Here is a 26,113-nt window from a genome sequence, read left to right as displayed (position 1 = left end):
AAAATTAAAACCATACTCCAAATATTAAATCTCTTTCATGCCGTTGATTATGGTGATTATAGGCCTATAATTGTTTAGGTATTTGGTCGAGTAACTATTTTTATATTTTTTTTTTTTACACTGCACATGTATTTAACTGGACCAATTATGTTCAGATATAGATCATATGTGTTTGTACAGTTCTCCATTTATATTTATGGATCGGGGTCCCGTGTCACCCGGTGAAATAGTCCATTCATCCCAAGTTCACGCCAGCTGTGGGGTCTTACCGTGCTCTCTTTGAGAGCCCTGTTTCTTACCCCTTGTGCTCCGGAATGTAGCCCCTCTTATCAACAGGCTTGTTTTGAAAATGTATCGCTGAGGCATTTCCGGAGACAGATATCACAGATGCATTCACAGTGAATCTTCTAACCCCGGGCTACGCTTCTAATTTATTCAGCGTACAGCTCCCTAAGCTTCCGGAGTCAATTTTCGGAAGCTGAAACAGGGTGTAAGTCAGGCTTGCCCGTTCTGCCTTGAGCTGAAAAATCTTATGAACAGTTTCACCTGGAGAATTAATCTTTTCCCAGGTGGGCGTTATTACGGCCCGTCTGGGGCTACTATTGTTACCCAGAGCCTCCGTTCTCATGGGTGTCTACCCACATGCAGAAACGGTCTGATCTTGCCGGACCTGCCCCAAGTCCGCAAGAAGTTCATGCCTCAGTTCAAGAGGCCCCTGCTCAGGCGGTGGTGCAGGCTCTTCAGGTCTCTGCCCTAGACAGCCATCAGCTCACCCCAGCCTCCACCTCGATGTGTGGGGTTCAGCCAACACATCAGCCCCTTGTAACACCCCCGTGTCTCTGCTCCCCCACGTGCCCGCCGGAGTTTTTTTTGCTTCATACGAAAACCTAAGGAAAGAATTTTCACTAGACATTTGGCCAGAGGCTCTGACCCTCGGGGTTATCATAGAGCAGGGATGCATCCTACCTCTCTCCGAGAAATTGGGAAGGCATTCGCCCACGGGAAGCAATCAAGCCTCCTCCCTGTAGTATTTCATATGGGTGGGAGGCTGTACCATTTTTCGGGGCCACTGGAACTCTCAGTTCCTGGGCCCAGAGTATAGTTATCAGGGCCCGGGTGGCTGGACTGTTGTTCCCAATCAGGTTCAATCAGCCTCCGGCCAGAGTTCTGGGGTCTTTTGAATGGCCTGTCAGGATTTTTCAGTCTGCCAAGGAAGTTCCCTTCCACTGGAAAATTTTTCTGGCGTGTCCCGCTTGTTTTCCTTATTCATGCGGCAAGTCTCGGTTGCTTACAGTCTTGTGGGTTCGGATCCTACTGCGCGTGGAGCCGTAACCACCTCTATAGACCTTTCCGACGCTTCCTTTCACATCTTGGTTGCAGAAAGGTCCTATCCTTCTTGGGATTCAGACTCGGGAGCAGGCGTACCCCTTCAGGTTCATGCCCTCCTCAATGCGGCTCCAGAGTCTTTTGCCAGTTTGAACAGTACCGTAGTTCAACAGCTCCGGTATTAGGAGGCTATGCTAGCTACATATCTAGTTGCCTGGCTCATTTGGGCACCCAGCGTCGGGAATTGCCTGAGGGCGCTGGTCATTATAATCAGGTTTCTAGAGTCTTTGGGCTTCTAAGTAACCAGAAGGAATCCACCTGATTCAGGAGGGTAGCCTTCAGTTATGAATCCAGTGGAAGTGGAAAGAGATAGCAAGGACATCCTATCATTTCATCATCTCAAGCATACTCCCCGCGCCCAAGAAAAGGTCCTGGGTTTCTCCAGTTTGCTTCAGTGACGGTTCTCCTTCTGAAGTCAAGCTGGAGTTTATGACCGGGTATGGTGGAGTCAGGGACGTGTCTCCTGATTCCTCCTGCTTGAATAGTGGCCTCTGGCCTTGCACAACTGTCAAGTGCTTACCGAAGTCAGTTCCTCTCCAGCTTTCCCTCCGGCCTCAGTATTCCACAATCGTCACCTCTCTGGGCGGGTGAGGTGGATATTTTTGGCCCAATGAAGTACATGGTACTTAGTCGGTCACGTTCCGGCAGTTCCATATCAACGCTTTGGAGGCAGTGACAGTCTTCCTGTCCTTGGGAAACTTCTTCCCCAAGAGGTTTTCCTTTTGTGGCTGGTTCTGAACAAAACAGCAATACTGCGCTGCGTAAACAAGTGGTTTTGGACTCGAATTAGCTTCGTTCAGGTTATGGTTCATTCTTCTCATAACCAACAGACGCAGGTGCTTCTGTCTACCACCCTTCTCGTAGGGGTCCAAAAAGGTCACTGCTTTTTCCCTATCCAGGGCCTCCCTGGTGTCGGAATAGTCCTTGACGGAGCGTCATTCAGGTAGCCTTGTGACCTTTTCCTGGGCCTGAAGTAGGTCTGTTTACAACCCAATTCAGCCAAACTATCAAGCTGTCCCGTCTGGTATAAACTCAGCCTGCGTCAGCCCCCTCAAACTCTGATGTCCTGGCTTTTGTGATCTTTGTGAATCTTACAGTTTAGGAGAAACTGATATTGGTCCTGTTATTACTGTTTTCCTGAAATCAGTTAAGGATCCTACTCTACTGCAGTATGGTTCTGCAGTTAAGTAACTAGCACTCTTCACATAGTTTTCAAGCTAGTACTGATGCGGCCGCATTGGCCTCGAGGAAAGTGTTTTGTTGGAACCAGACTCACAGGCCCTTAACTTTCATCCCTAAGGTCTGTGTTCGTCTAAGAACAGTACTCCATCCACATTCGGTTTCCTGGTCTTTGAGTAATGTATCGGAGTTAGCTTCGGTAACCAACAATCATCTTGTTCTTACCTTTCCTTGTTAAGGAAGTCCCAAAAATTTTTAATCAGCTTAGCTTCTAGTGTTAGTTTTCCTGTACTGTCTGCCCTGTCTGGCGGAACCAATCAGTTTGGTTTCCCTCATCAGGGGTAGTGTTGTGAATTCTTACCCTAACTTTCTATCCTCAATTGAAGGTTCTCATTTTCGGTGGTCACCTTGGAAAGTACTCCCCTTTTACAAGGTCTGTTTCTGTGTCCAGTTTTCTCCTTTCAGGCTTTTTTAGACAGGCCCTCGCAATTTTGTCAGGTCCTCTCTTTAAAAAAGGGGGCACTGTCATTGGGTCTGCTATTAGGCAGGAAGTATTTTCTTAATACAAGCCTATGCAGGTGCTATTCTAAGCTCATGATCTTAGACGGTGACCACTTACATTATTTTCATTACATGAACTTAGAGGACCTTACTAATGTTCAGGGTAGAATTCTTCTAGTTTTCAATGTTTCTATTTAAGTCTTTAATAGCATAAGAATGATGTTTCTCTGTTACTATTTCACCCGGGTGACAGGACCCCGCTCCAGAAAAAGGATTTTGACAAAGGAAAAATCTATTTCTGGAGAGGGGCCATGTCACCCGGTGACCCACCCCTGTTTTCATTCTCTCCTCCCTTGATAAACTTCATTCTAGTGAGGTGGGTGCTAACATGGAATGCGACTAGTGTTGCCTTGTGTACAGTCCGTGAGTAGTGCATGGGCTTGTATCGGCACCTCTCTCGTTGGGACTTTGACATTGGGAATCTTTATAGGATAAGGTTCCGTGTTTTTGTAGTTCACCCTTTTCCATACCATATCGACTCCATCTAGTGGAGCTCGCTCTGGGGTGTAACCCAGCATTTCATTTAGCTTTCTGGTATCTGCAACGGAATTACCTAGAAATAAGTGCTGAATGGACTATTTCACCGGGTAACACGGGCCCCTCTCCAGAAATAGATTTTTCCTTTGTCAAAATCCTTTTTACCATCAACATTCACCTAGTGTACTAGCACTGACTAATAACTCGGCTTTGTGTGTGCTTAGTACTGTTTTTTACTCTCATATCCTATTTACATATCTTCTCTATACTGTCTGCTTCTGGTTTCAAAGAACTCTTCAATCTCTTAGTTACCCTTGTGCATTTTGAATCCACCATGTCTTTATCTCCCTCCACTGAAAATCCCATTGCATACTTCTTTAAACTCAGCAGTTGTCACGGGTCGCTTTTTGAATACATGTATGTGGACTGATAGTCTTATCATTTTCAACGTTTTTATTCTTTTGTCTTTTTCATTACTTTTTTTTATTCCAGTATATCAATATCAAGACCCCCTCTAACAGTAGCTATTATAAAGAGCAAAAGCCTGAAGTGGATCCTGCAGTATGAGGCATTGGTCGCTAAAAACTTCCACTTATGGGCTACCACAACAGCATCATCTTTCCTTAGATCTTCCCTGACAAGGTGTCAGGAGCTAAAAGGTAATTTTAAAGAGAGGTATTCTATGATGAATTTTCAAACAAAGCCTGAGGCTCAAAAAATACAACATTGAATTAGTGGTTTATTTAATGTGGCTTTATTTTTTCGTTTTTAAAAATTCAATATTACCTGTGAGGCAAAATAAAGCATCAGAATAAATACAAGGAAAAAAAAGAGCATTTCAATAAAACATATACAGTACATAACTAAACAAAACAAAATAAAACGTTTTAGCCAATATTATCAGCTATGATGAAAAAAAACGCAAGAAAATTAAAGGTTGAACCATTAGTAAGAGCATACTGTCTCACAAAAAAAAATGACAAATGATAATCACTGTAATATAAGAGCATCATGTTCAAGCAAATGCATACTCCATCATTATGAAGTACTGTACCTTAATAAGACAATTAGCACATATTTACTCTCAAAAGGGCTTGCCTGGAAGAATCTTAAAAGCAAGGTAAAGCTTGAGAATAGGACAGCTATTAAATACACTTATGGGCCAAAGGGATGCTGCAAACAACCTTCTGTAACTTCTACAGTTAACTCCCAAGGCATACTATTGGTAGTAAATAAAGGGATTCATACCAGTTTAAACAAGTAAATATTATTAAAAATACAGCCATATCTAAGCTTTGGACCATGCAACAGTTGCACAATATTTGGCAACTGCCATATTTCCACCATCAACATTATTACCAGACTGTACTTTGACTACACATTATATTTGTAAAATCTTTCACCTGATTCCTCATATATTGCATTTGTAATTTTTCACCATGATTTCTGTACTTCCTTTCAAGATTAGCTTCTCATCTTAAGCCCTCCTGCTGATCAACTTGTACAGGGGCACTATAACAATGTTATATATAGGACTACTAATTACCTCTCTGTATAGTACCATTTTATAACATCTGATTCTTTTTCATGATATGATAAGTAATAACAACTGGAAGCTATAGTAACATAATCAAATGACAAAGCTAACATTCTGGTAATAATAAATTACATTGGCCTTTTTTCTTGTTTCTAAATTTATGCTTATATAAATAAGCATGTTGAGCCAAATGTTTTTTTGTTTTTCACTTTTCAAGTACACTCTTGGGAAAAGTATTAAAATGCTTCTTTATTAAAATTTCTCAAGTCAGTAAAAATTCATACTTTATTGTTTTGGCTGTTTGAGATTGTTGATTAAATTTCTTTCTGATATTTTTCTCTGTCTTTATGCACTTTTGAAAACGAGAGAGAGAGAGAGAGAGAGAGAGAGAGAGAGAGAGAGAGAGAGAGAGAGAGAGAGAGAGAGAGAGAGAGAGAGAGAGAGAGAGAGAGAGAGAGATATTCAAAGCTTTCTGTGTCAATGCTCAGAGCAACAGCCATATTATTATAATAATCATTTATCAACATCAAATGCTTTAATCTGCCCGTGGGTCCATACACTGAGTTCTGGTCTCCTTTAATTTCTTACTTTTTCCCTATTGTTTTCCCACTATCATTACTGTATTATCAATATTATACAAAACTCTGTGAAATTAAATGAACTGGAAAAATACCATTCAAAACATTTCTAAAATTTTTAACCTTCAAAAGTTCACAAATATTGATATGCATACTGAATAAAGAACAATCACTGTTTGACATTACATGAATATATACAGTACAGTATTAATGTTCTGTGTATTGTGAAATTACCCAATAAAATTTCCAACCACAATTCAAAACAATCAAGTGCAACAGTAAGCTACACACTGGGTAGTACATTTCAGCTGAGTGTCATAAAATAAGCATTGTACTCACTATAAAAATGTAAAGAATATAGAAATTTTCTTTTAATCTCCCATTATAATTTTTCCATGTCTAAATTCAAAACAGTATTAACTTTTTACTAGCATATTATAACACCACAATTGAGAATAGACAAAATGAATTGAACTGAAAAATTTTTAAATTCACACAATTTTCAGATTCTAATATCCTAATCATTAATTTTGTTATATATAAAATACTCATCAAAAAGACATAAGTTACATAGTGAGCTATAGTGCACATTTTTAAAATGAATTTATGCTAACTTACCTTACAATTACCTGTAACTGGGAGGGGATAGGAAGTAGGGAAGTTAAAAGTGGAACAGCCTTTGCTCCTTGAAGAGGAATATAGCTCAATCTGCCATAGTTCTAGCTCACTCTTCCCAAGTTATTCCTAGCCAGTCCATAAAACAGTAAGCCCTTGATTTTTCCAAAACAAAAAATCATTGTGCATGCAATTTTATTAAAGAAAAAAAACAAAGTTCAGCTAGTGTTTTGAACTAAATTATTATAAAGAGGAGAGGGAGGGTGAAACAGTTTTCATATGCTACATTCCATTTCTTCAGTATGATTTTTGAATGAATACATAATCCTTATTTCATTTAATGTTTCAGCACTTGCCATTTAGATTTTTCATTCCATGAAATTGCATTAATTAATTTTTTAGTAATACAGTACTTTGAAATCTTTTACTGGAGAATGCTTATCAGTGATCTGATTGTCTTTGGTCAAGCTTTGATGCCATATAATGAGTCTTGTCTTTATGACCATAACAACATGAGCAGGGATCCAGCTATTTATGGGTTTATACCCATACCCATACTGCTGAAATGGTTAGTTTGCCTGTTGTATTATAGCATTTGTATCTGAACAGGCTGAATAATGCCTCTTGAGAATAGACGTACATACTATTTTATAATATGCATGTCTAGTCACTTTCCCAATGAATGTTGCCAGGTTCACCAAACATTTGTATGATAAACAAACAAGCCTAATTTGGATCCTCAGGGATGTTTCCAGCATTTAGCTCACTTTTCATGAACCTGCACTGCTGTTAACAGCTCATGTGTTTTTACAGTACTCTGATGCAGATTGCTACACCAATGCTAAGATTTTATAATTCATTCTGTACCAATTACCATTCATTTCAGTATTTTTCACTAAGTACACCTGGCATATTATGGAGGTGTGATTTCTACTTCAGCAGGCACTATACAGTCCTTCATTTACCCTCTTTTGCACTTCCAGATTCATACAGTGGATCTAACGGAATTTAACCTTTTATTTACCAAGAGAATTTAGCACTTTTACAGATTGCTTTACTGTATTTCAGTTTGCAGTCTCCATGTTTTGTGCATAATTTCAATTTTGTTCATCACTTATATCCTTTGTTTTGCAAAAACAATATAAGTTTTTCAACCAACTACCCAACAACTAATACCTAGTTATTCCTTGCATGTAAAATCTTGGCGACAGCCACTTATTTTCCCTTTTCACTTAATAACCTGCAATGAAGAGCAAGTGTCATATGTTTAGATCCTCTAGTTTGTTTGGAAGTTTTTTTTTTTTTGGTAAACTGTAGGTAATTTTGGTGTTTAGATAGCTTTATTTACTTTGTGTAGTATACTTTGCTGGGCTTTTGTTCTTGGTATTAACATTCTGCCCCAGCTTTTGGTAGGCTATTTTTTGGTACCATCATTTATCTATTAAATTAGTACATCAGGTACATCTGATGCTGCCTCTGACTTGAAATACTAATTTTTTCCTTATGCAATAGCCTGTTATGTATGCATATCACCTACCAACAGTTACCCTCAAATTCTCTGAAACAGCTTTCTTTGCTTTGCAGGGTATGTTTGCCAATTCTCACCTGTAAGAGATGTAGCAAATGGTCCCCAACTATTAGTTATGCTATGTGCAAAGGAGGATGTTCAAGGTGAGAAGGTCAAGGAGTGTCTCTTCAGTCTTCAATCATCAAGTCAGCAACAAAGTCCTCTTTGCCACTGACCAAGGTGAAGGAATGCCAGCCCTCAGATATCAAAGCCGTCTTTGAGCTCTCCTGCTTTTTGACAGCTTGGCCTGCTATTCCACCTGTGCCCACTGCCTAAGTTGTTGCTGCTGACTAACATGCTACCAGCTTCACATGTCTTGCCCACCGACCAATCAACTTATCAACTGCTTTACCTGTGCACTTAACTTGTCTTGGCTGCATGCTCGACACATGCTTTGCCCACAACCCTTTCTGCAGATGTGACAACGACTGGTGAGAACTCTCACAAGGTTCCGCCAAGGAGACTGTTTCATGTCTGACATTACGCAATCTCATATAGGTCAGTTGACAGATGTGATTCCTTCAGCCATGCCTCCTACTGAGAGGGCTGCTCTTCCTGTGGCTGTTACAACAACAATACTTGCTGTACCACAGAGATTGAAGCTATACCAATCATGACAATTTCTTCAGATGCTGACATACCCATGTCACAGTGATGTTTCCCCAGACTATTTGCTGAGATCAGCCTCTCCTGTCTTCTTAAAACTGGTCTCTGTGAAGACTGTGATCTCTCCCCAAATCCATTGAGGACCTGAATATGCAACAGCACCCATGATGCCAACATGCACCAAGTCTCATCCAGACATGACCATTACTCCTTCCACAAAAATCTAGCAATGTTTCATACTAAGGACTACAACTAAGCAATTATGTTACCTTCTGCTGCTCTAGAGAGACACGAAAAGCAGCCACATTTGGCCTCGAGCATCAGTGGGTGGAGAGCAATTTTTGGGGACTTCATTCTTAATGAAAGAGCTATTGCATATGATACTGACCTTAGTGACTTTAGGGTCATCAGTAAATTCAGCCCAGATGAGGCTCTCACCTAATTCATATCAGTTAATTGAATTCCAAAGAGCAGGAGGCATACCATCTCACTTCACCCTCTTATGTTCTTGAAGCAATAAAATGGAAGGAATTTTCATGTCCAAGCACACAGTTCAACCAAACTTAGTCTGAAAGTACATAAAGAATGGTGAATAGCAAGGTAGAGAGGGCCAAAGACAAACACCACAATCTGGCAGTTATTCTTTGACACTTTCCATCTGTGCCTAGGGGAAAGTAGTCCTGGGGCAAGTAGCCACCACAAGATGACAAATTTTTAAGTAATTTGTATTTTTCCTGACATACAAACCTGAGGTCTTTGCATACAGGATGTCTTCTCAAACTCGTTTTATCGAACATCCTTATTCTACATCATTTTTTTTTCTTTTTGTTCTGTAGTGTTTTCTCTCTGAACAAGCAGAGTTTTTCTTTTAACTACACAATTACTTGCTTGGAATGTTGTAATGGTTTAGCCTTTCAGATGATGTAGAGCTTGAGAGACACTGAGACGGGGAAGGTTCTTTTGCTACAGTGTGGTGGTTTCGTAACCCATCTTACGAGACCTCTGCTTGCCTCCCAGCATGGATTCTCCCTCTCCCTTTAGAAGAGGAAGAAGCAGAGATTGAAGTTGCAGGACCTTTAGACAGAGTTTCCGATTTCTACAAGTCGTCTCCAAGACCAGTAGCGCTTCTGTCTCCTTTTGAAGGATGAGAAGTCCAGGGAAGCTTTTCTTGAAGTTTCTTCACCTCCCTCTCTCTTTTCGTCTTCGTTGACACATGCTGTATCGCAGCTTCTCTGTTTTTCCTACCTTTCAAGAGATATCGGGTGCTCCTACCTTTCAAGAGATATAGGGTGCAAGAATACATAGTGACTAGAGGAAGACGACTCACCATCAGAGTGACAGCCAATGAGCCAAGTTCAGCCAGTCGATTTCAGTTCGGGGGTGTGTGTGTGTGTGTGTGCTTCGTTGCTGTGTGTCATAACTTCAAGAGCTACTTCATTCCCCCTAGTTTCTGACGTTGGATTTGCAGAAATTGAGCCTTCTCCTCCATCTTTTGCTGTAGGCCAGGCCACAACCATGTCTTCTTTGAACATACCTCCCCATCCGCACGTCTGCTATCAGTGCTACTCCCGCCTAGTGTCATCTTTCCCCTTCTTCTGTTGTCCTTCAGGACATGGACAAGCGTATTTTCAGTGGCAGAGTAGTTCCTAGCATACTTGGACTTCTCTTCCCTACCTTTTACCTTCGAGAACAGTTCCTGGTTGCTGTTTTCAGTGATGCTGCCACAGTTTTCCAGATGTCTGAGCTAAAGGTTTTGAAAATTCCACAAATAAAATTTCTCAATGCCAGTTTCCACTTTTTTTCCTAATCCACACATTAAATTACTTTGCTTCCTAATCCACACATTAAATTACTTTGCTTTCATTTTATAAGTGTACGAGATAAATCAAATTTTCACCAGGTCCTCTAGAGTAATTTTTTTTTATAAAATTTCCATTTATTACTTGGATTAAAAACAGCATGACATTAACACAAAGCATTCACTGTTTTTGGTGACATTATTGATCACTCTAAAAAAGAATGTTAGCAGAAAAAATTCCCTTTCTGACTGGATGTGCAATGTTGTTATTATCAACAATTAACTCCTCCTGTTCAGGAACTCATGGGACTTGGTTATGTTTATAATGCAGTACTTATAGCTGTTGGTCATTGAGAGAGAGAGAGAGAGAGAGAGAGAGAGAGAGAGAGAGAGAGAGAGAGAGAGAGAGAGAGAGAGAGAGAGAGAGAGAGAGAGATGAACTCATACGTCGTAGGGTCTGTGTGTTATTGACAACTTACAGAGAGGACCAAACTGTATTGTAAACAGACCAGTCATAGGGCATGCCATATATGATAATTCACAGATACCTTTATTATTAAATATAATAATATAGACTTGATTTGAATAACATATAAAAAAAATTTAGAGGTTGCCTATATAGACTTGCAAATCAACACATTAGAGGTTGCCATCAAGAAAACAGACCATGTAAAGACCATGTATGCATAGGAAATGTAATTGCTCAATATAAATTCAAACCATTGCAATAATAACACATCAGTGATTCAGATATAAAGCAAAACAGAATATTCTCTCCCTTACTGAGCTCCACTCAGTGTCTATTAATCACTGTATATCCAGGAATATTGCTTCCTTAACAACAAGCCACTGATATCAAATATAACAAAAATACATAACATTAAAAAGTCTTGTAATTCTATACATTTCAAAAACAGATTTACCACTAATGTTACATGCGAAGAGACAAAGCTTAGTTCATTTCAACTGAAAATGAAAAAAACAAATTTGTCCATGATATTACTGAATCAAAATTGTTACATCATAATCTTAATTAAATATCCATGTATTATCAATTACAGGTGAATGATGTTATTTACAAATTTTATTACAGAAACTTCATTCAACAATATTTCACATATAGGCAATCCTTTGTGAACAACCAAAGACTGTACTGTACTGTCATAAAGCAGGATAGGAAGGTCTTGTAAAAGCACAGCTATATGATACACTACAACAGATTATAGCAGCAGGATGGACAGAAAATTCCTGCTGTACCCTAAGCCAGGTTCTTGAACTTCCTATATGTAATAATTTTTATATCTTACAAAGCCAGTTATATAAAAATCCTCAATACTTTTTCTTTTCTGAGATTTGTTAATCTGTGAAGAATGGTCTTTAGTGCCATCTGTTTTTAATACACGAGAGATTATCAACTTTTAGTACATTTCTGCATATTACGAGTTGACTGGTGATACACTATCAATTTTCAAACTTTACTTAAGGGCTGTTTTCACCTTCCGATATTAAATTAATGAATGGCATCTTTGAGAGACTTTTAAACTAGCTTACATCTTTATCATGAGGTATTGACCCAAGATCACATATACCTCCATATCATGTGGTACAGTAGATTTGAAACCCTACTTAAAAAGAACAGAACTTTTGAAGCCAGAAAAATGGAAAATTATCTATATATCATTCAAGAAGCAGATATATAAACCCATCACATAAATTTTCATATGATGTTTTATTAGCAGCATTGCTTAACTATCTAAAACTGGAATATTACAGTATTAGTAACTGCAACATAAAATATCTTTGTTATCCAACCCCTGATGCAGAGGATACTCTGGACATAAGCCAAGTCTGAGAGTTTTGTAAAAAATAATAGAAAATAGTTTTAAATGTGAAATAATCTATATATTTCATAATGCACTCAATTTTTTAAATGAAGGATCCTAAGGATATTATCTAAATTTAAAATTCCTATTATCTCTGGTACCAAGATATAAACTCTGTTATTACTATCATCATCATGCAGCAAATGTAAAGCCTTTCACAAATTTCAATTAACATATGAATGAAAGACATATTTTCCATGAGGAAAGCCTGAAACTCAATTTGCTCAATATAAAAAAAAGCCATTAATAGTCCAGTTCAATATTCTACAGCAGACACAAATTCTTTGATTGTTCTGTAAGCCAGGAAATGAGGTACCGTACAATAAAACTTAATAACTATGGGAATCACATCTAGTGGGATTCATTCTCCATGAATGACATATTCCCTCTTTCCTTACTTATTTTTAAACCTGTCCATGTACCACTGGTGTACATTTTGCCTTAAATAAGATGCTTATTACTGAATCTGTGTCTTCAGAAGTCATATTTCAAAATAATTATGAATCTCTGAACAGAGAATCCTTAAGTCCTATACCCCCAAAAATCAACCACATTGTAATGAAGAGAAAAATAAAACAAAATGTACACTGGTGACAGACAACTGAACAGCCCACTGACTGAAAAACTAAACTACTCCTGAGGCTAGAAATAATAAAACATAAATTACAATATGAAACATATTTCATCAGTACAAGTCACAAAGTTTTTCAGCATATAAACAAATGTGTAAATTTTATTTATACTTACAAAGATCAACAGCACAGTATAAAAAATCTACCATAAGAATAACATCCTTTGGTTTCCTAATATTTTCCTTAGTCAATATTTGAAAAAATTTGACTTTAAGAACTTTAAGAATTTGCTTTTTTAAAGAATGTTTCCATTATGCACATAGTAGAATCTCCCAATAACAGACCCCACTCTAGATATTTGGGTATCTGAAAACATACTCCATTACCATATAAACACTTTAAATATCATTATTATTTTTATCATTGTTATTCAAATTTTTTCCTCTATTATATAAACACTTCAATTATCATTATTATTATCATCATCATTACTTTTCAAAATTAGTAAAAATCTTTTATGGAACAAGCATAAAATGCATTTAGCTTGCAAAGCAAGCTTCTATATAACAGAATTCCAATATATGAAAATGAGACAATAATGATTTATCACTACAATTAATAAACCATTTAACGATATCACCAAAATAACATTCTTGGCTTTCATAGTGCTGACCTGAAGGGTCCGTTCTTAATAAATATATTAGATCTTATTGAATACTCCCTAAAATATCATATGATAAAATTAAAATGCTGAAAGATTCCCACAAAATTTTCAATGATTAATTTACAAAACTTAACATGCTGTTGCTGAAAACTGGACAATATCATAAAATATATTTAATTATACACGTTCTGAATTCTGGGACTGATTCGTGAACATTATTAATCAAATAGCCATAGGTAAAATGAATGTGACCAATTATGAGATAGAATAATATTACTTCAATGTGGCAATCTATTTAGAATGAACACCACATTCCACCAAAGGCCTTACTCTTTTTTTCAAATGTTACTGTCTGTTTCAATGTTAAATAAACTGCCATACACTGAAAATGATGATTTTACAGATAGTAATAAACCACTAAATGGAACAGATGTATTTGATCTAGTCCTATAATTGCAACTTTAGCTGCTTCATCAGCACCTTCATTTCATTTAATCCATACATCTACAGGGACCTAACACAGACCAACGTTTACAGTGGCTTCAAATAATTTGTGATATGAAAACTTTATCTACTGGACAAGTAAACTTTTAAGACATATTTTGAATGGCTCCTTAAACCTCTTACAGACAAACTGAAAATGACAACTTTCTGCAGTGGAATGTTTTTACCAATTTAACAGCTGAACATAATGCAGACAGTTCTGCTGTGGAAACTAAAGCATAACTATGTAAACAGGACGGCTTATATTGTTAGACAAAACTGCTGCAAATCCTACACCAAACGATGATTTGGAGACATCTACGTAAACTACATACCATATATACTCGTGTATCATGGGACTTTTGAAGACCTAATTTTGAAGCTAATTTTAAGGGTGTCACATCATACACGAGATATAAAATTAGCATAATGTAACATTCACGTTAGCATCGTATTATATAATACACATAACGAATACAGTATGCATATTTTTCATGGATCTTTTAAAAAGTTATGCTTTACTTCACTGTATCCAACGGTACTGTATGTACAGTATTTTCATACATATTAAGATTAAATACAAACATAGCTAATTATATCTTAGTTTAACCACATCACTGAGCTGATTAACAGCTCTCCTAGGGCTGGCCCGAAGATTAGACTTACTTTACGTGGCTAAGAACCAGTAGCAATCATGTGCCATTTGCATTGTTTAGGTTTTCATGAAACAACAATACCATTCGGGAATTCTTGTTTGGGCATCAATTTCCTTTTAAAGATAACCATAGGGGAAAGTTTCATCCCACCTGCCATACACATTAAAACAACAGTAAAATGTGTTCTTTCATGCCCAGCAGTTTTGATTAAAATACTTTTTTCTCCAATTTTATTTACAGTGAGTTTGATGGCTTATTGAAGTTACGGGGAGTTTCATCCATGTTGCCGATGCATGACAATTTATAGTCATTAGCAGCTTGAACATTGTTTGTTTTCTCAGCTTCAGCTACAACTTGCAGCTTGAATAGCAGTATATTTCCTTGCCAATCTTTTCTCCGTAATGAATAAGGGTATACAGTACTGTACTGTACTGTAATGTAAAAATATATGAGTCCTATTCTACTAAACATCATTTGTAACATAAATACGTTAATTATATACTATTATACATTGGTTGAAATGCAAGCAAAACACCTGTTGTTATCCAATTCAGCTGTTCATAGCAAAACAGCTGTTTCTCGTTCGGTTGTTTAGGGCTGTACACGTTTACGCAACAAGTATAACATTACTAACAATACCTTTATCATTCTCTTTTACTTTTTTAACTAGAAGATGGGATAAAGAGCTGTAGGAAAAGAGGTTAGTCTATTGTACGTTGGTCTCTCAAAAAAGGACCTAGCATGATACATGAGATACAAGATAAAACCATTTTTTACAGGTGAAAACTTGAGGGTCACATGATATGCGAGATCGCGCGTTACACGAGTATACTGTATATGGTAATTTGGGCCTTTACTCCTCATATATTGTTCTGTATGATGCTTATAAGGATCAGGGGTATATTCAAAATATGTGGATAGAGTAAAGGTGTATTCAAGCATGAGTTTTATATATAATCAAAAGATAAGGGGAGTTCTAGTATTGGATGACATGTTAGGTTCACATTTACTGACAAAAAATTCTGTTGATTCTAACAATGAATAGTTACGAATGACTGCTTTTAAAATGTCTTTGACTGAAAAGCTTTAGATGAACCCAACCCTTACTTATACTTCACAGAGCCACAATATCAACTTTCTTATCCTTGGAGAACTTAAATGCTTGAATTCTTCTTCCTCAATCTATTCCTCATAATGTCATGCTCTTCCAGGCATTTAAACGAAAAGAACAACTAAACTCTAACCATACTACAGTATTAACAAACCTCATTTTTTTTAAAGGGCTTTATGGCAGTGTATACATTTCACAATCATTAATTAGGCATACCATTTATGGGACCTGTCTACCTGGATTTCTACTGTAATTCATCTAGTTACTACTTTAAAAGAGAGAGAGAGAGAGAGAGAGAGAGAGAGAGAGAGAGAGAGAGAGAGAGAGAGAGAGAGAGAGAGAGAGAGAGTGTGTGTGTGTGTGTGTGTGTGTGTGTGTGTGTGTGTGTGTGTGTGTGTGTGTGTGTGTGTGTGTGTGTGTGTGTGTGTGTGTGTGTGTGTTTTAACCACTCTTGACATGTGAGGATTTATTTGGAAAACAACTTGAAAACTCAAGTGTGAAGCTGACTCCATCATGAATTGGAACTAAGTCAATACTGTGTCTAATCCCTAGCCATATATCAAGTTTATATAGTCCATACAAGAAAAAACAAAAGTTGCTTTGCATAACATCAAGGTTGATCTGCCAGCTCCACAAGTTGTGATATCTTTTTTATTAGATGGCTTAACACATTTTAACTTCAGCCTTTATGTTTGCAATGTGTATTTTCTAGTTCAAATAATGAGGATTACCCCAAAGAATTTTACTTTAACTAATTGGTTTCAGATTGTTTCTTTTTTCAGGTATCACTGTTATACAGTAATTCTATTTCTGAACATAAAACATTGCTACTTTTGTTTTTCAGCAGAAAATTGCAAGCCTATTGACATAACCCAGTTATATACTTTTGTGTCAAGAGTGCACTGGGTGTGCCATAGCTCTGACAGAATGTACTAAAGGCAAGTAATTCATGTATAAACTTAATTCCACTTGGTAACTGATTAGTAATGTCCTAAACTGAACAGTGTGCTACTTTAAACATTTCTTTATGGGACACCATTTTCTAACTTGTAAGTCTGAAACGTTAACTATTTGTACTTGGGAATGCGTTCTGTGAGATTTTTTTCATAAAACATGACAAATTAATGGCCTTAATTATAAATATAATAACAAATATAAGTCAGAAAAACTTGGGTAATGATGCATGGCACTTAAGGAGGTACTCCAGAAGTTTCGAAACCTATGATCATTGGGGTCAACAGCCCCGAGGGACAATTTCATAATTTAACAGCAAAAAGAACTAAAGACTTCTGGTACCAGGTTGATAACACAACCTAAAAAGAATACATATGCTGGTGCTCAGCAAAATACACAAGCAGCACTAAAGAAAGTTCCCTGTTGTACTATATGTAAGAGGGCCAAACAGCACACTCTTGTGATGGTCAAAATCATAATCATCATTTTAGAAAAAAAAAATCCACTTTAAGCAGTCTTGTCTAGGAGATGAAGATCATAGATGGCTATGAACATCTAAACAGAATGTTCCAACAATGGCTGAATAAAAAATCTAAAGAGTGTGGGCAATAATACCAACCAACCCTTCTAGTTATTCATAACATCTTATGAATAACACCAAGTTTTCAGGCAGCATTAGATTAAATAGGGTAACATCAAGTATTGTCAGATCTTCAGAATCATAAAGTACACTGTTAGATATTCAAAGCACTTCAAGGAGCAAAAGCAAGTTTTAAGATAAACTAATCAAGTTTTAATTTAGCTAGAGTTCAGCCCCACAAACAACTAGCTAACACTCTTTACTTATCCTTCTTAGATATCTGTAAAGGATAGCAGCTACTCCATTTTACTTGGGAGAGGTTAACTGTATATACAGAGTAGCATTAATGCATAATGTACTACTTTCTTTTCTAAACCAACAATCACTATCATTGAAAAACAATAAACCTCCCCAAAAAGAAGTCCCAGAACACTGTCCATTGAAACCTCAAACAAAACAGATCTGGTTCACTTAAAAATACCAAATCTTTGTTTCTGACTGCTGAGAAAAATAAAATAAATGGAATGAGATAACAGCCATAGCTCCTGTCGTCTAAGTTACAAAGTTTATATAGTCTAAATTCATTACAAACATACGACTTTATAATCAACTTTCAGCAACCTTAGAGAGCACCATAGAAATGGAGATTGACCAATAATTATTGCAATCAGCAATTCCACTGGGACAGGCACAATATTGCATAATTTCTGTTTATAAGGAGAAATGCTATTTGAAAAGCAAGTAAAGTTTGGCTGAAAGGATCCAGAAAATGGTTTAGCATTCACTGAAGAGTTTAGAGAACAAAGTGTAAAACTAAAAATTTACACTTATTTTAATTACAAGGCAAACTCTATGAAAGCCTTCAACTGCGAAATGTCTTACACTAATAATAATAATAATAATAATAATAATAATAATAATAATAATAATAATAATAATAATAATAATAATAATAATAATAATAATAATAATATCTTAGTAAATCCTACTGAGAGGGTAGTCCTGTTTAAGATTATATACTTTCTGCTGCATTATCTTATATCAATTGTTCTCCAATTTTCCTTACTGACTGCTTTCCATTTGCAAGTGGACTATGCAGTGTCTGTCCAAAGAATACAAAGGCCGTTAAAAATATAATCTTTTAGTTCAATAAACCTCAGTCTTGGCTAGATATCAGCTCAGCTTGATCACAGATAGAATAAGCATAAATTAAGACCAGCATTTATACATGGGTAGTGGGATCACAGAAATTAAATTACAAGTGTTTCCTTATGCCCTATGGACAGATACTGCACAGTCTACCTGCAGAAGGAAAGCCACCAATAGGGAAAAACGAGGACTACATAAACAAAAAAATAACAATATTATTTCATTACAGTAAGAATAAACATACAAAGAATATAAGGAATAAAGTGTAGATGTAAAAAGAAAAAATGAAAAAAACAATATCAAAAGGATACAACAATAACAAAGGCTGCATAAAATAAAAGTTGCTCTGTACTGTAAAATTATACAGGCAATCCAACAACTGATTTTCACAGCACTATAATGGTTGATAGATAGATAATAAGCAGTGAATGCCTGGACAAAGTGGTACTGTAAAGGTTACATGACAAAAACACAGACTAGCCATAGCCTCTACTTCTCCCACTCCATACACACTGATCAATTACACCAGTTTCATCTTGCCCCATCCAGAAGTTTAGGGAGATATCTTACCATACCCGCTTGCCCAGTAGTAGACACTGCTGTTATCTAACATATCTATCTATCACTGGAAGTCTAATATTGAGAGATTCTACTGCATTTCATATTACATTTCATGTAAAAATAAATACAGAGTGCAACAACATTAATGCATGTACTATAGGCAGCAAAGCTACCTTTCCACGATACTTCCTCACTGCAAATTTTATAAACTAACCAAGTAACTACTTTGAAATGAAAAGTAAGAAAAAATAAAAACAGCCTCACACTTTACAAAACATACAAAATTTCATCACTTAACCAACTTCATATATCAAGACATATCTTCCAGTTACAAAACCAATACAATCAGTTGTACAATACTGAATACACCATACCTCAAGAATACGTTTATGCATCTAAATCCGAGACAAACAGCATACTTCTGCGAGGCAAACTAAACTCTTTAAATGTTGGAGGCTGAGGACCTGCTTCAGTAGGCTCACATGGGACAACTTGCCTTGGGAAATTTGTTGTAACCTGGAACCTGAAAAAGAATTAAGCAGTCAAGCAACTAGGCTCTTTATAAATTAAGTAAGCCTGTTACTTATAAGAAAGCCAGCCACTTAGTATAATGTGCTCTCTCTCTGATGTGGCTACCAGTAGCAACAGATGCAAGGTGTGCCTACCTTAGAAAAAAACCAAAGCATGATGATTCTAAATTAAGCCTAAGCGCAACAGTAGTAGTGCTTTAGCTCCTAGTTTACACTCTTGCCTGTTCAACTGTATCCAGCATAAATAGAGCACTGATCATTTAAGAAAACCAGTCAGCTGTTACAGAAATGGCACTTCCGAAGGAAACTTCTGGCCTCTTGCCCACATTTAGACTTTTGAAGGGGAAGAAAACTGATACGACCATTCAGATGCCTCAAAACACTTTACAGGGGTCACTCTAAAAAGAATAATGTCTTAGCCACTTGGAATACCAACATACTAGCCATTTTTCATGATGGTCACCATCCCATTCAACAAATTTTTTACATTGTAATTCACTGAATGAATCAATGACAGATTTTGGTTTCTATTTAATATTCTACATGATGATGGCACCTTTTCTGATAAGATAGAGAACTTAGAATTCTTCACTAATACATATAGGCATTGACTTACTACGGGTACAACTTAACCCTTTCATATCTGTATAGTTATCACATCACTGAGGGCACATGAGCCCCGATGTGTCTGGGAGCGCTTCGACAGTGCGAAAAAATAATTATTTCGAAAATTCAGCAAAAATAGAAATTTTATGCCAAAAACGTTCATTTTGCTGTCCTTTTTCTAAATGTTTATATTTTATGGTGGAATAGTCAGAATAAGAGTCCCAGCCCTCTAAATACAAAAAATGTGAGTTATTTCACGAAAAAAAAAAATCTTTACTTATTTTCATATTTTCGTTAGAACCCAAAAACTATGAATGTCAGGCTTAATGAAATATTTTTTATGAGAAAGCCAACAAAATTCTCTAAATATCGACATATAAAAGAATGGAAAACGAATAAGTCCAGATGGTGAAAAAATTGATAGAAAAAAGGGGAAGAAACAGAGCGCTCTGCCCGGCGTATGGTGAGAATTATCGCTAGAAAAAATTTTTTTTTGAAGAGCCCTATCTCGGTTATTTTTCATAGAAATTACTTTGTAAATATACGAAAATGTAGAGGAAAAGTTAATGAATAATGTGAGAGTCAAGAAAAATGGCTTTGGTAACGGCAACAGTTTCATTTTGACGTTATAAATTGATTGAAACGAAAAAATGTTACCGTTGTCAACATTATCGCTCGTAGCTCAAAAGCTATAACAGTTAGGCGAATGGATTATATTTTATGATAAAGCCAACAAAATTCTCTAAATATTGATATATAAAACAATGAAAAACGAATAAGTCCAGTTGGTGAAAAAATTTATAGAAAAGAGGGTAAGAAACAGAGCGATTTGCCCGGCGTATGGTGAGAATTATCGCTAGAAAAAAGTTTTTTTGAAGAGCCCTATCTCGGTTATTTTTCATAGAAATTACTTTGTAAATATACGAAAATGTAGAGCAAAAGTAGTAGAATAAAGTGAGAGTCAAGAAAAATGGCTTTGGTAACGGCAACAGTTTCATTTTGACGTTATAAATTGATTGAAACGAAAAAAAATGTTACCGTTGTCAACATTATCGTTCGTAGCTCAAAGGCTACAACAGATAGGCGAATGGATTATTTTTTATGAGAAAGCCAACAAAATTCTCTAAATATTGATATATAAAACAATGAAAAACGAATAAGTCCAGATGGTGAAAAAATTTATAGAAAAGAGGGTAAGAAACAGAGCGATTTGCCCGGCGTATGGTGAGAATTATCGCTAGAAAAAGTTTTTTGAAGAGCCCTATCTCGGTTATTTTTCATAGAAATTACTTTGTAAATATACGAAAATGTAGAGGAAAAGTTGTAGAATAAAGTGAGAGTCAAGAAAAATGGCTTTGGTAACAGCAACAGTTTCACTTTGACGTTATAATTTGATTGAAACGAAAAAAATGTTACCGTTGTCAACATTATCGTTCGTAGCTCAAAGGCTATAATAGTTAGGCGAATGGATTATTTTTTTTGAGAAAGCCAAGAAAATTCTCTAAATATTGATATATAAAACAATGAAAAACGAATAAGTCCAGTTGGTGAAAAAACTTATAGAAAAGAGGGTAAGAAACAGAGCGATTTGCCCGGCGTATGGTGAGAATTATCGCTAGAAAAAAGTTTTTTTTGAAGAGCCCTATCTCGGTTATTTTTCATAGAAATTACTTTGTAAATATACGAAAATGTAGAGGAAATGTTGTAGAATAAAGTGAGAGTCAAGAAAAATGGCTTTGGTAACGGCAACAGTTTCATTTTGACGTTATAAATTGATTGAAACGAAAAAAAATGTTACTGTTGTCAACATTATCGTTCGTAGCTCAAAAGCTATAACAGTTAGGCGAATGGATTATTTTTTATGAGAAAGCCAACAAAATTCTCTAAATATTGATATATAAAACATTGAAAAACGAATAAGTCCAGTTGGTGAAAAAATTTATAGAAAAGAGGGTAAGAAACAGAGCGATTTGCCGGTATGGTGAGAATTATCGCTAGAAAAAGTTTTTTTGAAGAGCCCTATCTCGGTTATTTTTCATAGAAATTACTTTGTAAATATACGAAAATGTAGAGCAAATGTTGTAGAATAAAGTGAGAGTCAAGAAAAATGGCTTTGGTAACGGCAACAGTTTCATTTTGACGTTATAATTTGATTGAAACGAAAAAATGTTACTGTTGTCAACATTATCGTTCAGAGCTCAAAAGCTATAACAGTTAGGCGAATGGATTATTTTTTATGAGAAAGCCAACAAAATTCTCTAAATATTGATATATAAAACAATGAAAAACAAATAAGTCCAGTTGGTGAAGAAATTTATAGAAAAGAGGGTAAGAAACAGAGCGATTTGCCCGGCGTATGGTGAGAATTATCGCTAGAAAAAAGTTTTTTTTGAAGAGCCCTATCTCGGTTATTTTTCATAGAAATTACTTTGTAAATACACGAAAATGTAGAGCAAAAGTTGTCAAATAAAGTGAGAGTCAAGAAAAATGGCTTTGGTAACGGCAACAGTTTCATTTTGACGTTATAATTTGATTGAAACGAAAAAAAATGTTACCGTTGTCAACATTATCGTTAGTAGCTCAAAAGCTATAACAGTTAGGCGAATGAATAATTTTTTTATGAGAAAGCCAATAAAATTCCCTAAATATTGACATATAAAAATGGAAAACGAATAAGTCCAGTTGGTGAAAAAATTGATAGAAAAGATGGTGAGAAACAGAGCGCTCTGCCCGGCCTATGGTGAGAATTATCGCTAGAAAAAAATATTTTTGAAGAGCCCTATCTCGGTTATTTTTCATAGAAATTACCTTGTAAATATACGAAAAAGTAGAGGAAAAGTTGAAGAATAAAGGGAAAGTCAAGAAAAATGGCCTTGGTAACGGCAACAGTTTCATTTTGACGTTATAAATTGATCGAAACGAAAAAAAAAGTTACCGTTGTCAACATTATTGTTCGTAGCTCAAAAACTATGACAGTTAGGCGAATGAATTATTTTTTATGAGAAAGCCAAGAAAATTCTCTAAATATCGACATATAAAAAAAATGAAAAACGAATAAGTCCAGTTGGTGAAGAAATTTATAGAAAAGAGGGTAAGAAACAGAGCGATTTGCCCGGCGTATGGTGAGAATTATCGCTAGAAAAAGTTTTTTTTTTTGAAGAGCCCTATCTCGGTTATTTTTCATAGAAATTACTTTGTAAATACACGAAAATGTAGAGCAAAAGTTGTCAAATAAAGTGAGAGTCAAGAAAAATGGCTTTGGTAACGGCAACAGTTTCATTTTGATTAATTTGATTGAAACGAAAAAAAATGTTACCGTTGTCAACATTATCGTTCGTAGCTCAAAAGCTATAACAGTTAGGCGAATGAATAATTTTTTATGAGAAAGCCAATAAAATTCCCTAAATATTGACATATAAAAAATGGAAAACGAATAAGTCCAGTTGGTGAAAAAATTGATAGAAAAGAGGGTGAGAAACAGAGCGCTCTGCCCGGCCTATGGTGAGAATTATCGCTAGAAAAATTTCTTTTTTGAAGAGCCCTATCTCGGTTATTTTTCATAGAAATTACCTTGTAAATATACGAAAAAGTAGAGGAAAAGTTGAAGAATAAAGGAAAGTCAAGAAAAATGGCCTTGGTAACGGCAACAGTTTCATTTTGACGTTATAAATTGATCGAAACGAAAAAAAGTTACCGTTGTCAACATTATTGTTCGTAGCTCAAAAACTATGACAGTTAGGCGAATGAATTATTTTTATGAGAAAGCCAAGAAAATTCTCTAAATATCGACATATAAAAAAATGAAAACGAATAAGTCCAGTTGGTGAAAAATTGATAGAAAAGTGGGTAAGAAACAGAGCACGCCGCCAGGCATACGGTGAGAATTATCGCTAGACATTTTTTTGAAGACCCCTACCTCGGATTTTTTCATAGAAATTACTTTGTAAATATACAAAAATGTAGAGGAAAGGTTGAGGAATAAAGTGAGAGTCAAGAAAATGGCTTTGGTAACAGCAACAGTTTCATTTTGACGTTATAAGCTGTTCGAAACAAAAAAAAAATGTGTTACCGTTGTCAACATTATCGTTTGTAGCTCAAAAGCTATAACAGTTGGGTGAATGAATTATTTTTATGAGAAAGCCAACAAAATTCTCTAAATATCGATATATATGATAATGAAAAATGAGATTCAGAGCCCTGCCTAAAATCCAGACGTCCCTTATGTGATGCACTAACAAATTTCCGCTAGTTTTACCAGAAAAACTTTGCGAAAAGCATATTGGAAACTGTTCTCGATTGACGTCGCTGTATGTAAACAGCCACACGTGTTTACCCAGCCTCGTATGCATGGTCTCTGACAGAAGTGTGGCCTGCCAGGCCTGCGTGGGTGCGATCAGCTGATGTCATTGTGAGAATTTTACTACGCCATGGATTTGCGCATGCACAGTAGAGGAACTAAAAATTTATAGAAAATAGAGGATACCAAACAGAGTGTTTCCAATAATGTAATCCTACATTTTATAAAAAAATGTAAGATACGAGAGAAAACGTGGGTAGGATCAGCTGATTTCATTGTAGGAAATTTACTATGCCAGGAATTGCGATGCGCAGTATAGGCACTGCTTGCCTGGCGTGATCGATGCCTGAGTTACACGGTCCAAGGTATGCTTTAGCCTATGGAAACCACCAACTGTCCGAAAATAAAAAAATTTACCCCTACCACACGCACGAAAAATGTCGGTAAATTTTACGTACAATTACGTCAGTCAGACAAGAAGGGGGTAGGGGTTTTATTGCGTAATATGACGTCAATTGGGCAGGAAAGGGTTAAGACAATCCACATTTACGAAAGTAGTGAAAAAAATCATGAAAATAAGTAAACTATAAAAAATTATAAAAATTTACAAAACATTGTACAGCTGGGAGCACTTATGAGTAGCAGTCCCAGCGATGCATGTAAAGCAGGCCTCGCACTATCAAACGTATATCCAGCATGGTATACGATCATACAATTAAACAATTTAAGAATGTTTGGCTAGACTGGAAATATTGACTAACAGTTTGATGTTCGTCCCGCTAAAATATTTACACAGAAAGTTCTCTGATGCAAACTAACATTTGACTGTACACCAGCTGCAGTCTGTAGCAGTGTTTGATAAAAAATGTTTGATAGTTTGTGGTCTTCCTAAAAAGTAGGCACACAAACACATCTGATTTCATTTCTCTCTCTCTTGTGCTATCGAGAAATATAGCTGTCACTTGCGCTTCATTTACTGTTTAAAAAGTTTTTAATAAGCCGCATTATGTTGACAAAAAGGACACTTTCGTCAAAAAATTCGGCCTGCCAAAAAGGCGAGAAAGGATATCAACTTGGAATTAAAAGTGAATGTGATTAATCAGTATGAAGGAGGAAAAATAATACAGATAACAGCAGGTAACCTAGAAATTCCACGTTTAACAGTCAACAATTCTTAAGGATCGAGAAAGCATAAATGAAGCTGTTCAAAAATTTGCTTCAATGGACTAATGTAATTACAAAGCAAAGGCAAAGGCCAATCCGTGAACTGGAACAGTTATCGGTGGTGGATAGAAGACCAAATTAAAAAGGACACCATTAAGCTTTATTACTGTCCAGGCAAAGGCTAGAAGTATGTTTCAGACCCTTAAGGAATGTGCAGGTGAAGACTGCCAACAAGAATTCATCGCAAGTACTGGATGGTTCACAAGGGTCAAAAGAAGATTCAGTTTGCATAATCTTTGAGTAACAAGAAAGGCAGCAAGAAAGTTCATCGATAGTTTTGATGAATTCATAAAAGAAAAAAGATAAAATAATACATTTCCCACGCAAAAACTATGACTTATTTACCATTCTCAGAATAAACTTAAAAAAAACTTGAGAAAATGGGAAAATGCAAACATCAAATGCATGCACTCCACACGATACATAAACTTGTAAAAATGTTTTGTAATATTATGATGAAATGGAAATTGGTTGAGATCAAACTAAAGAGCAGTAATAGTAAAGTACTTCCCAATACTGTACAGAATTACTATGGTGTG

At 36.1% G+C, this 26,113-nt stretch overlaps 1 protein-coding gene and 1 long non-coding RNA gene across 5 annotated transcripts in view; one reads left to right on the top strand and one right to left on the bottom strand.

Moving 5' to 3' along the window:
* The window catches only part of LOC136845749 (uncharacterized), a 67,844-nt gene extending 57,416 nt beyond the window's left edge, over nt 1-10,428 (top strand). For 3 of the 4 annotated variants that reach the window (XR_010855237.1, XR_010855239.1, XR_010855240.1), the window contains one exon: nt 4,096-4,174. This is a non-coding gene — a long non-coding RNA (uncharacterized lncRNA). Of the gene's footprint in view, nt 1-4,095; nt 4,175-7,917 lie in introns of those variants that run through there. The other variant, XR_010855238.1, reaches the window with a different exon arrangement.
* Nucleotides 10,429-10,840: 412 nt separating this feature from the next.
* The window catches only part of Faf2 (Fas-associated factor 2), a 46,727-nt gene continuing 31,454 nt past the window's right edge, over nt 10,841-26,113 (bottom strand). Inside the window, exon 8 of the mRNA XM_067115993.1 lies at nt 10,841-19,440. Coding sequence (XP_066972094.1) covers nt 19,305-19,440 — 136 coding nt within the window. The 3' untranslated portion in view covers nt 10,841-19,304. The remainder of the gene's footprint in view (nt 19,441-26,113) is intronic.

Source organism: Macrobrachium rosenbergii, chromosome 14, assembly GCF_040412425.1.
Source record: "Macrobrachium rosenbergii isolate ZJJX-2024 chromosome 14, ASM4041242v1, whole genome shotgun sequence".
NCBI lineage: Eukaryota > Metazoa > Arthropoda > Malacostraca > Decapoda > Palaemonidae > Macrobrachium > Macrobrachium rosenbergii.
The sequence above is the reverse complement of the archived record's forward strand: the minus strand, read 5'-3'. Positions and strand labels throughout refer to the sequence as shown.